Consider the following 13359-nt stretch of genomic DNA (forward strand, 5'->3'; position numbering starts at 1 on the left):
AGGTTGAGACTTTGAATTGTGAAAAACGCCCGCCCGCCGTAGGATTGATGTCCATATAACAATTGGCAACCAATAATTGATTGCAGAACTCCCACTTAAATAACTTTGTAGTATGGTTATGAAGCTCTAGATATTATTTATTTTTATCCATATTTTTCAGTGTCTTTCTGAACATTTACACGCGTCTGGTTCTACCTACGTTGCATCCAGCTGCTGTTTGCTGAACAAGTCCTAAAGTCACCTCTCGATTTTCAGGCGGCGACACGTATCTTACCGGCCATGGCCCCGAATACGACTCTTTCCCGATCGAGCGAAACGTGTCATTTTTCCTGAACATGACACAAGGCATGATTTTCCAATACATTTTGGAGATGGACAACGGAACCTTCCTGACAAACTCGTCCACATCGCCTGTGAACTACATCTTCCCCGAGGTAAACTAAACATCTAAATCTTTTATGCATTTTTTTAATTAATCATTCCTCTGTTTCGATGTGTTTATGATTCTCCTATGTCTCTTGAAAGCAGCTCCTGCATGATTACCCGCTAGATAGAAGCGTGTTTAGCGCGAATACATACATTCAAGTCATATTGTACGTAAAATTTGTCACCAAAGTCATGATAGATAACTGTTAAATGAATCATGAATGTCTGTGAGAATATAAAGGCAACATAGCACAATCTGTTTTTGGTAGAGTTGCATTTCGTTTTTGATTTCTTATTGTTACTTTTAAACTTGTTGTATAATTTCGGATGACATTTTCGGAATTGTTGTATAATTTCGGACGTGTTTCACAGCCGGGAACATACAGTGTGAGCCTGTACGGCTGGAATCCTCTACAGGGCCGCTCCATTCCCGTCAACATTACCGTCAAAGGTGAGAGAAAACACGGACCCGCCAACTGGCAAGAGGCACAGTAACTTCGGCAGTGTAACGGCTTTGTAATATGGACCAGAGTTTGGACCCTGTTGCACACTGATGCTGATTTCTGTCGCCCCATTTGCATTGGTACCGAGCCCACCGTCCGCTGACCGTCGCCACTCCCGCAGTGCTCGAGTCGCCAGTGAACGTCATCATAGACGACTACCTACTCGTGTCGGAGGCCAAGTCAGCCAAGGAGTTCGAAATCCGCATGGACTCGGTGGGAACGTACACCTGCCTGATGTGGACTCCCGGTGACGGATCTAGTAAGTCGGCTTTTCACTGAGGAGTATCCCTCAGATCGAGATTCTGCAATTGCAAAATGCATACAGTTTTTATGATGTGATCAATGGGAAACCGTGGAAAATCAAAGGTTTAATTTATTTGATCAATATGGTATGTTCCATTTGCTTTGGGTGACGCGTCATCAATTTATTTCAGAGATTCAAGGCTGGGGCGACCGCGACACGTGTGACAGCGTGAATCCGCCGATCCCCTACATTTATCAGGGCGCGGTCATCGAGAACCCTCTGAAAATGACGGTGAGCTGGCTTAGCTGACGAAGGAAGGCTGAACTGCTTGGTCTGGCGAGTGACGAGCTTACTAATATATTGTGACTTGGGTAATCATCCGGTAGTAAAGTGTGTCACGCTGTCAAAATTAAGTCTTTTTTTTGCTGACATTCATGTGACGTGTCGTGGAATGCGATCGGACACATGCTGCGTGAGCTCTATCGCTTGACTTTCTGTCACCTGCGTCATAAGGCTTTTTTAGCAGCTCCCTTCTTTCACTTCTTTATATGACGAATGGCAGATAAATCAAGGCATTTGTATATTGCACATAGCTGGGATAGACGTGACGCTCACGCTTGTTTAATGCTCATATATGCATAAAATGCAGGGGCGGTCGCAGACTTGGAGTTTGGGGGGGGGCCAACTTGTCAAAGGGGCCCCTGCGCTGACCCGGGGGGCCCGGTGCAAGCTTAAAGGGGCCAACGGACGTAGTGCACGGGTGCAGAAATCCAGGCCATGGCCGGTGAAGCGGGGGGGGGGGGGGGGTAGTGAGCGGCACCCGAGAGGAGGCTCATTGCGAAATGCGAGCTTTGAGGGTGTACCATGTCGAAAAGGTACCGATAAGTGCATTTTGAAACATTGATATTGTCAATAATTCACGCAACTGTGAATGGACTATCGCAAAAGTAAAGGCGTAAAGTAAAGTAAAGGCGCGGCTGACTTTGCCATTTTCTAAGATCATCGTGCTAAAAGTTTTGACAATGGGTCATCGGTATCTGTTCACTGTTCAATCACATGTGTTCCGTTTCATCTTTTTTGTTTTTACTTGAGCACAAATGTAAGTTTTGAAGGCCATTACAGTAGCCAATACTTCGGAAGATGGATAGTGGGCCAAATATCCTAAATTTGTCGTGCTGCATGGAAAGTAGTGTTGCTGAGAAAAGGGGGTTTTGTTCCAGATTACTGTGGATGCAGAATACATTGTCTGCACCCACTGCAGAATTATTGTTGGTGCAACTGCGCCCACTGCACCCATGGTTCCTACACTTATGGGCCCGTCGATAGCGCTTCGGCAATAGGTACCTATCGCCTAGAGGCTGCAATGGGGCCCTTAGAGTACGGTGTCAGACCCCCCCAGAGGCCGGCGTTGGACCCAAGGGTCAGCGAAGGGCCTCAAAGGCCCCAGGTAGGGCCCCAGAGGCTGATGTGGGCCTTCAGAGGCAAGTGCGTGACGCCCAAAGGTAAGGCTTGAGCCCCCCCCCCCCCCCCAGAGAACATAATAGGGCCATCAAAGGCCGGTGTGGGACCTTTAGAGGCTGGTTTGGGCCCATAGGGGCCAGTTTAGGTCCGTCAGAGACCAGTACAGGGCCTGCAAAGGGCAGTTTGAGACCATCAGAGACCGAATTGGGCACTCAAAGGCTAATGTGGGTCCTTACAGGCCAGCATGGAGCCCTCAGAGGTTACCGTGGGGCTCTAAAAGACCGACATGGGCCGGCGTTGGACCCCAGAGGCCAGTAGAGGGCCGTCAAAGGCCAAGATGGGCCCTCAGAGACTGATGCGGGCCCTTAGAGGCCGGCATCGGGTCTTCAGAATCCAGTATGCGGGGCCCTCAGAGGCTAATGTGAGCCCTTACAGGCCAGCATGGGGCCCTCAAAGGTCAGAATAGGACCCTAAAAGACCGGCATGGGCCGGTGTTGGACCCCAGAGGCCAGCGGAGGGTCCTCAAAGGCCAAGATGGGCCCTCAGACGACAATGCGGGCCCTGAGCGGCCGGCATCGGGTCTTCAGAAGCCCGTGCGGGCCCTCAGAGACTAAGGTGGGTCCTTACAGGCCAGCACGGGCCCTCAGAGGTCAGTGTGGGGCCCTAAAAGACCGGCATGGGCCGGCGTTGGACCCCAGAGGCCAACAGAAGGCCCTCAAAGTCCAAGATGGGCCCTCATAAGCCGATGCTGACCCTTAGAGGCCGGCATCGGGTCTTATGAATCCAGGGGGCCTCAAAGGCTAATGTGAGCCCTTACAGGCCAGCATGTGGCCCTCAAAGGTCAGAATGGGACCCTAAAAGACTGGCATTGGCCGGTGTTGGACCCCAGAGGCCAGCAGAGGGCCCTCAAAAGCCAAGATGGGCCCTCGGGATGATGCGGGCCCTTAGATGCCGGCATCGGGTCTTCAGAATACAGTGCGGGGCCCACAAAGGCTAATGTGTGTCCTTACAGACCAGCATGGGGCCCTCAGAGGTCAGTGTGGGGCCCTAAAAGACCGGCATGGGTCGGCGTTGAACCCCAGAGGCCAGCGGAGGGCCCTCAAAGGCCAAGATGGGCCCTCAGACGCTGATGCGGGCCCTGAGCGGCCGGCATTGGGTCTTCAGAATCCAGTGCGGGAGCCCTCAGAGGCTAATGTGGGTCCTTACAGGCCAGCATGGGGCCCTCAGAGGTCAGTTTGGGGCCCTAAAAGGCCGGCATGGGCCGGCGTTGGACACCAGAGACCAGCGGCGGAGGGCCCTCAAAGGCCAAGATGGCCCCCAGAGGCCGATGCGGGCTCTTAGAGGCCGGCATCGGGTCTCCAGAATCCAGTGCGGGGGCCCTCAGAGGCTAATGTGGGTCCTTACAGGCCAGCCAGCATGGGCCCTCAGAGGTCAGTGTGGGGCCCTAAAAGGCCGGCATGGGCCGGCGTTGGACACCAGAGACCAGCAGAGGGCCCTCAAAGGCCAAGATGGGCCCCCAGAGGCCGATGCGGGCTCTTCGAGGCCGGCATCGGGTCTTCAGAATCCAGTGCGAGGCCCTCAGAGTCACTTAAAGTCTAGTCTTGGGACTCGAGAGACAGAAATGAGGCCACCAGAGGCCGGTGTGAGGCTCTCAGACGCCGGTTGGGCCCTTGAGACCGGTTTAGGGGCCCTCAAAGGCCAGTGGAGGGCCCTCAGAGGTCAATGTGGGTCCTCAGCGGTCAATGTGGACGCTTGACCGCCACTGAAGGGCCCTCAGAGGTCAGTGTAGGACCCTCAAAGACTGGTATGGGAGCTGTTAATAGCTGGCGTGGGTTTCTCGAGCCTCGTGACAATCGAATACGGGCCAGGGCCCCATACGGCCATGGGGGCCCATCGGTTGTTTGGGGGGGGGCCAAATGATATGATGGCCCCCCCCTGATTTGGCTTTGGGGGGGGGGGGCCATGGCCCTGATGGCCCCTCCCTGCGACCGCCACTGATAAAATGATACGCTCTAATTCGCGGTGTTCTGCTCTACGTCTTCAGTGGACATATATGAAGAAGGGGCAGTACAAGATGAGTGTTCACGCGTTCAACTTTTTGGCCGAGTCCAGCTACGAGCTCAGTTTCACCGTGTCGTCCATTCCGTGCCGGCCGCCGGACCTGATGATTCGGGATAGCTCAACTGCCTTCTGGATGCCGAAGGTGAGTTCTGAGAGCGGGACTGGGGTTGAGAGCTATGTGGTGATGCTAATTACATGTTTGCTGGTAAACTGACACGGCATAATCTGAGTTCTGACGTACATGCTTACATCTGAGCGAGGCATATGTGTTGCCCTTTGATCGATGACGTCGATTGTCCTTGGTGACAGATTACTTTGTGTTTGATTTATGTCAATGCATTTCAGCCATATTTCCGAAAGGACTCTTTCGAGCTGTTCACGGTGTGCAGCATTGACTGTAACGCCTCCCTGGACACAACCAAGACGTGGACGGCCCAGGCCATCGACGAGTCGTGAGTATTGACACGGGAAATGCTCCATCTATGAACCAACGCAATATGCTCCACAGATACTAATAGGTCTGTAATTTGCCTGCAAAATGAGAATTCTCAATGCCAGTTATGGCATGGTTAGGCTCCAGGACGACTCTTGCATGTGTCATTTTGGCTAATCATCATTGCAGATATATCCGACGAGTGAATTCCTACGATGCTACTTGTCTTTACTAGCTTCGATTTTGTGTTTCTTTTCATTGTGATGGAAGTGTCCTCATCATGTGACCTGTTTCGGGGAACATTCATTCTGGCCAGGGTTCATAATGTCCAGGGTACGATATGCCCAGTGTCGAAATGGCCAGTGCCTTGAATAGGCCAGAGTTCATAATGTCCAGGGATTGCATGGTCCAAATGCGGCCAACTGGCTGCAGATAGGGTATATTCAAAGAGGCCAGGATTCATAATGTCCAGGGCACGATGTGTCCAGTGTTCGAAATGGCCAGGGTTCATAATGTCCAGGACACGATGTGTCCAGTGTTCGAAATGGCCAGGGTTCATAATGTCCAGGGAACGATGTGTCCAGTGTTCAAAATGGCCAGTGCCTTGAATGGGCCAGAGTTCATAATATCCAGGGATTACATAGTCATTGAAAGTGACGTCATTATGTAAAAACACGGAACCAGCTCAATGCGAAGCAGTGCAGTGCCGAAGGCAATGCCTTAGGAGAGATTACAGGCAATAGTAAATCAAATATTTTTAGGTTAAGTGGTTATGTATCTGGCTTCAGGCCGAAGGCCTGAAGCCTGATGCATAACCACTTAACCTAAAAATATTTGATTTACTATTGCTTGCAATCTATTCATGCGAGAAACTATTTCCTTATCCCCGGTAGGCAAACATCATTACCTTAGGTTAGGTTAGGTTAGGTTAGGTTAGGTTAGGTTAGGTTAGGTTAGGTTAGGTTAGGTTAGGTTAGGTTAGGTTAGGTTAGGTTTGGTTTGGTTTGTTTGACTGTGTAATCCCTGGACACTATGAACTCTGGCCAATTCAAGGCACTGGCCATTTTGAACACTGGACACATCGTGCCCTGGACATTATGAACCCTGGCCATTTCGAACACTGGACACATCGTGCCCTGGACATTATGAACCCTGGCCATTTCGAGCACTGGACACATCGTGCCCTGGACATTATGAACCCTGGCCTCTTTGAATTTACCCTATCTGCAGCCAGTTGGCCACATTTGGACCATGCAAACCCTGGACAATATGAACACTGGCCAATTCAAGGCACTGGCCATTTCGAGCACTGGACACATCGTACCCTGGACATTATGAACCCTGGCCTAAATAATACGCACCCACCTGTTTCTGTGTCAGCTGGGGCAATATCACCGGCTCAGTGGATCTGACGTCACTCAGCTCGTATATGAAGTCAACTCTGTTCGTTCCTTCACGATTCATGGAGTACGGCACTTACAAGATGACGTACTCACTTCAGATATCAGGTTGGTAGCGGACGCCGCCACGTTCTAGCGTCACATAGTTACGTTACGTTGATTATACAACGGCATGAACAAACACAGCTCAATGTGTGATTCGATCCATGTCCCGAAGCTATGCAGTACACTCATTGAATTCACAAACCATTGCCCTCTAACCGCGTAACCGACTGTTGCCCTCAGGCGAAGGAATGGACCCGACCCAGCCGTTCGTCAAGCGGGTGTTCACCTACGTTAGGATCAATCGGTCGCCGCTGCTGGTGACGATGTTGTCGGGCGGCAGCTCGGCCATCCAGCGCGGATACAACCAGATGGTGGTGCTGGAGCCAGAGAGGTTCTCCCAGGACCCCGACTACCCGGACGACACCGTGAGTCGGAGGGATGCCGCATATGATCATGTCCCTGCAAACACGGACGGATAGCACAGTGGATCCGATGCCGCATATGTGGCGAGGCCACATGCTTCTTTGTCTAAAAAAAATATGCCGCCTGTGAAAGAGAGTGACAGTGAACACAACTGTCTAAAATGGCGCCATTAATCGTTTTTGATGAATGGTTGACGTGACCCTGCGTTGTACTGATGTCACTAGGAAGTGCTTTCACGAAATATTTTCTCATTCTCCGTTGCCGAGTGTTGCTGCCTTTTCTGAGAAACGCTCGTTTAGGGGAGAGTGGGGCAAAGCGGCCACCCTAACCCTTCTCACGATGCCAACGCTTGATTTTTAAACTTGGAAAGATTCTTTCTATACCAATGTGATCCCTATTAAGTTGCCTTTTATTTCAACTGCGTTTTATTTCCAAAGGTGTTAACATATGAAAGATATTGACAAAACTTTAAACCTATGCATATTGGCCACTTTGCCCCATACCCTGGGGCAAAGCGGCCACCGGCGTCTTCTCAAGTCCCGATATGAGAAACAAAATAGTTGCCTCGTGTACGACTAGGGTATTTGATGGTGACAAGGTTAAGCGAGGATGGATGTTTACTTTATCATCTTCCACCTGTAGGTAAACAAAGAAAAGATTTTTATGAAAATAAACATTTAGTTGCATTATTTGGTAACTCATGCAACTGAAAAGTGGCCAAGATGAATGCATGATGACACATTTGAATATAAATAATGTTTTTTATCCAGATGGAAGCCACTTATGGCCAATTGGGGGTGGCCACTTTGCCCCGGCCACTTTGCCCCGCGCATACCGTCCGAGACAAAAATATTACAGCTTAGCTATTAGTGGGGTAAAAAACATTAAAATTGGTAGAATACATGTACGATAACCATGCAATGCATGGACAAGAACGCTTATAAAAATTCCAAACGGTTATGGAATAACATAACATTTAAAAATTGTAAATGTTACAGGGAGTATGCGATTTCAGTTAGTTTGCAACGACCCTAGGGTGGTTGTAACCTCCCTGAACGATCAGTTTGTTTGCAACGACCCTAGGGACGTTACAAAATAACTGCTCATTCCGGGACGTTGTAACGAAACTAGGGTCGTTGCAACCTCCCTAGTTAGTATGCAACGAACCTAGGGTTGTTACAAAATAACTAGGGAGTTTAAGAATTCATCGAGTCTCGTTTCACAGGAGGGCCGTCAATAATCTTGTCCAATGAAAATCTTGTTCAATCTAGCTCATTTAAAAAGAAAAGGGGAACAAAATTTGAACATTCAGCTCAGGAGTATTTCACGACGGCCATCTATAGTACACATTTTGTGCAGATACGGTGCACATTTGGTGCAGATTTGTTCAAATTAGATGGACATTCGCCAGGAAGCCCTTCGTAAAAACGGCCATTATCCGCTCGTTTCCAGTCTTTTTAGACAATAGACAATAGACATTTATTTCGCACAAGATCCGACATTTCGGCTTTTCACGTGTACACGTCTGTTTTTAAAACACAATAAAAAGGAGTATAAAAGGGGATACAAGCCACTCTCACGCTATCAAAACAGAACACCATACAACATTCACACACCTAACCGGATTAAGCCCTCATGTTCCGATACAGCGCCGTCCTGAAAGACTCTCGAACACGTCTGTTTTGGCACACGTCGTTATACAGTTTCACTCCGCTGTACGCGAGTTGGCGCCTGCCAGTCTCCGTTCTAATGGCAGGGGGCCGCAGCTGGTTGTTGTGTCGTGTTTGATGTTCATGTCTGTGGTCTGTGGCAGCGATAATCGAGTACAATGTTTCTGGCAACTCCGATGACACGACTCTGCGAACCATCTGTGCCCGGTGGTACTGCACCAGCTGAGATGACGACAGCCAGTTGAGACTCTTGAGTACTTCAGAAATGTGATCAAACTTTTTCTTTCCACTGATGACTCTGGCACCGAAATTTATGATTTTTTGAATTCTTTGGAGTTCCGTCTTACTGCACGTGCCGTAAATCGACACACAATACCTAATGATGGACATGACCAGCGCAGTGACTATTGACTTCAATGATGCCCTCGGCAGAGAATGTCTCGCATGAGTCAGCGCCACTAGACTGCCGCTGCACTTTGCCACTACGTGGTCGACGTGGTCTACAAAGGTCATGTGCCTGTCCATATAAAGCCCTAAGTTTTTGACCACTCTCGATTCCTGAATCGTTGTTCCACAAAAATTTTTTGTGTCAAATATTTTTCAAATTTTTTTCTTTTTGTGATCGTAAACGTTCAAACATGTGAAATGATGGTGGTCCCATGCATTATGGTGGGTGTCAAGGTCACGTGAATGTCAGGTCAAGGTCATTGACCTTTGATGACCTTAGTTCACTTCTTCTGGGCTCATATATTTTTAGGCTAGTTTTTCGAGCTGATTTCGAATTTAGCACCCATTTGAACATTTACGAAGTAATTTTGGCGCCTTCCTACAATGTCACGAAGCTGTCAGTGTTGGTTGACACCTATTATGGACAGCTAGCAAGACGCCTACTGGTTGACCTGACCTGACCTGACCTGACCTGACCCGACCTGGCCTAAAAGCATCAAGACATCATCGGTGATCAAAGCTAACATGAAATTCGTGATCAGCGCCCCGAAAAACCTCGTATCAACTAACTCTCCAAAGTATGACCTGTTAAAGGTCATAGGTCCCGATTTTCCCGACTTTTGAGTCACTGGCCTGGCCTGGAAGGTCAACCAATAACCTAGCCCCGCCTTTTGCGTTTGCAGCTAGCAAAACACCAATAAGGGCGAGAGTTAACCCCGCAGGACCTGTTGGTTTTCTACATACGCGCCGGCCGGGGGGAGGGCTGGTACGACCCCCTCGTCGTTTTTCGCCCCCGTTGGATTTAGAGCGTCGCGGAAAAAACGAGCGTGTGTGCCGTTTGGAGACACAGCAGCTAGTACCCGATTTTAAGGTCTCAGGTCAACTGGTGACCTCTTAGGTCGGGTCATGTGACCCAAGACACGGGTTCGGTTTTTGATCAATAACTTTTTTAAAAACAGTTGCAGAGCGCGATTTTAGCATAAACGTGCTCGCCTTGCTCAGGCGTGTCGAATGGTATACTTTTTGTTCGGATGAGGTCAACTTGAGGTGTTGACTTCGGGTCAAGGTCAGGTCAGAGACCCCTAGGTCGTGAAATTGGTCAAAAGAGGTCATGTTGTATTTTATTCGATTCGGCAGGTCTTCCTCAGTCCATTGGTGGCTTGACCGACTCGCTAGCTCAGTTTGATCGGGAGTTATTGACGAAAAGCTCGTATGACCCTAGTGACGTCATAATCACGCAACGTCAACAATGCAAAATTGAAGCTTCTAACTTTTGCAAGGAGTGCATGAAATCACGATCCGTGTGCTTGCAATAGTTTGAGATTGCTCCCGGCGCCAGAATAGCAGTTTTCATTTTTCTCAATTGACTTATAGTGTTGAGGTCACGTGACCGACCTGACCTCATGTGATCTTTAGGAAAAATCCTGAGGTACAAGTTGTGAGACTTCTACATAGGAGATGCACGTTCTGTAAGTTTCATCCCCTGTAAAAGCTCCTCTGGGACTGGGGGCGTTGCACAGTTGCGGCATCTGAGGACCGTCCACTTATGACGTCATAGGTCAGTAACCTGACCTGACCTGAAAATCTGGTTGGTGTCACAAGATCCGGCTTGAATCAAAGGTCAGATATGCCTAGTTTCAGCTCTCTGTTGCTGGCGTGTTCGGAGCTATCGCGAACAAAAAACTAGGGGGCGAGGATTAAGCTAGGCTGGTTTGGGTAAGTTTGGGTCAAGTAGTTATAGGCGTCCCACCCGCACCACCTATTTATAGCAGCTGTACCTAAACCACCAGCGACAGCTTCGTAGCAAGTTGCATTGGCACCACAACTATACGTGCTTCTCAAATGTCTCAACGAATGCTGGATTCGAAATAAGCTAGAAAAATCCTTAAAATCGTACAATTTGGAACAGTCACCTGAAGTCACCAAACGTCAATGACCTTGACCTGGCCGACAACTGACAAGTCAACTTGAAACCCATCATGATGCATGGGACAACCATCAGTTCATATGTTGGCACGTTTATATGTAATCACAATAGAAGTCTGGAAACGCAATTTAGTGTGCGCTAACATAAACGGCAAATCATTTCGGTCTGCCATGGTCTCAGAAATCAGATCAAAGGTCAAAGGTCATTGGTTTCAGGATCATTTACTGTAGGTATAGGGAATGTGTAACCAGTAACGTAGATAAGTTCGAGGACACTCAAAGTTTCGTCACGATCGGCCGCTTTTAGCGCGAGATAATCGCGAAAAAAAAACGAGGGGTTTTATCCGACCCGCACCCCTAAAAGTGTGAGGGATAACCCGCACACGGATAGCGACGGATATCCATCACACCTACCCCAGTAACTATTTTCTACATGTAAGCATATGCTGGCGATATAATGCAGCCAAAATTATCACAGTTACGTAAGTACCTTGTCCCGGGCACCACAATACTCCTGAGCTGAATGTTCAAATTGTATTCTCCTTTTCTCTTAAGCTGAACTAGATTGAACAAGATTTTCATTGGAAAAGATTGTTGACGGCACTCCTGTGAAACGAGACTCGATGAATTCTTAAACTCCCTAGTTATTTTGTAACAACCCTAGGTTCGTTGCATACTAACTAGGGAGTTTGCAACGACCCTAGTTTCGTTACAACGTCCCGGAACGAGCAGTTATTTTGTAACGTCCCTAGGGTCGTTGCAAACAAACTGATCGTTCAGGGAGGTTACAACCACCCTAGGGTCGTTGCAAACTAACTGAAATCGCATACTCCCTGTAACATAAACATAGTAGGTAACCTGGCAAGAAATGCTTTTCCGTGTTTCACAGAAAAATGGTGATGGGCCTGAAACCCCGGTCTGGCTCATTCGAACGACCGTGAAGAGAAGTATAATTGGAAACCATAAATTGGAACTGACGACAGCTATGAAGGGCTAAAACGATGGGTGGCCGCTTTGCCCCGGGTGGCCGCTTTGCCCCACTCTCCCCTACGTAAATAACGCCACCAGTGTTCCTAATGCCAACATAAATGCGGGTTGATAGGACCAAAACTGGATCCCTGGAGAGACAGCGCCTTACACAGAGTTATGCTCGTGTCGTCAGAACCTGGTCTACTCGTGGTTCTGTCGCCGTCTGCCGGATGAGAAGTTACCGCGCACCAAGGCCGGCTGGCTAAAACATACGGAGCCGCTTCAGAACCCCATCATGAACGCCACCGTGGAACTGTACGACTGGGTGTACGACAACGTGACCAACGCCACGTACGAGGTGGAACGGCCCGACCTGGGCGGCTGCTTCGGACAGGGACCAGGTGAGACGGGCGGCTGCTTCGGACAGGGACCCGGTGAGAAGGCGGTCCCTACCTACCGAGAGACAGGGACCAGGTCAGACGGGCGGAACATACCTACCGAGAGACAGGGACGAGGTCACAAGACAGTCCCTATCTAACGTAACGACTAACGAGCGACGTGGACTAAGTCAGAGGGCAGTCCCTACCTAGCCAGGACGTGGTCAGAGGAGGCTCCCTACCTAACGAGGGAAGTAAATGGACAGGGAGTGAGTCAAAGGGCGGCTCCAGGGCTGACTGAGATCAGGTCAGTGGGTGGTTTCCGATATTTGACAAAGGCGCCGGCCAGAAGGCGGTCCGGGTTCCGAAATGGTGGCTTGCAACATGCTTTCATGTCTAAAGTTGTTTGGAGACAAATGCTGCCGTAAACACTCGCGTTGCTGGCCGGTAGGAATGCTGAACATCACCGGCGGCCGACTGGAGCTGAACACGCTCCAGTTCCGCACCAACAACGCCACGTACGAGATCAGCGTGCAGATGCGGAAGGCGGACCGGACCGACCCGCGCCTGGCCACCGGCACCACGCTGGTGGAGGTGGTGGCCGGATCGCCGCCAATCGTCAGCGTCATGTGAGTCGGCGCACGTGATTTGGAGCACACACACAGTGGCAGGAGTTCGCAGAGAGCGAATTCAGGTGGCAGACCAAGGCCGTATAAGAGGCACCAAGGTAGCAGACAGGAATAATTAGGTGTTGAATGACGGACATGTTTCGAGTGCCAGATGAAAAAATGTGTCGGCAGGTGCTAGCTGGTGTTGGGTGATGTTCGATGGCAGACATGTGTCATTTTTAGTTGGTGTCAAGTGTAGCCAGTATATGTAGCGAAGCACATGACGTTATATGTACATATGTCGATAGGTCGGCCTTATTTCGGCAAGTGTCAGGTGACGGTCATATTTCGACAGTTGTCAGGTGA

The 13359-nt window shown here is 49.5% G+C and overlaps 1 protein-coding gene across 1 annotated transcript in view; it reads left to right on the plus strand.

Moving 5' to 3' along the window:
• LOC122370269 overlaps positions 1-13359 on the plus strand; it is a 48924-nt gene that overhangs the window by 9283 nt on the left and 26282 nt on the right. The window contains exons 16-25 of the mRNA XM_043345726.1: positions 256-434; positions 799-877; positions 1051-1188; positions 1364-1464; positions 4679-4837; positions 5041-5147; positions 6509-6636; positions 6814-6998; positions 12202-12442; positions 12837-13014. Coding sequence (XP_043201661.1) covers positions 256-434; positions 799-877; positions 1051-1188; positions 1364-1464; positions 4679-4837; positions 5041-5147; positions 6509-6636; positions 6814-6998; positions 12202-12442; positions 12837-13014 — 1495 coding nt within the window. The remainder of the gene's footprint in view (positions 1-255; positions 435-798; positions 878-1050; positions 1189-1363; positions 1465-4678; positions 4838-5040; positions 5148-6508; positions 6637-6813; positions 6999-12201; positions 12443-12836; positions 13015-13359) is intronic.

This window comes from Amphibalanus amphitrite, unplaced genomic scaffold (genome assembly GCF_019059575.1).
Source record: "Amphibalanus amphitrite isolate SeventyFive unplaced genomic scaffold, NRLGWU_Aamphi_draft 001116F_arrow, whole genome shotgun sequence".
NCBI classification, from domain to species: domain Eukaryota; kingdom Metazoa; phylum Arthropoda; class Thecostraca; order Balanomorpha; family Balanidae; genus Amphibalanus; species Amphibalanus amphitrite.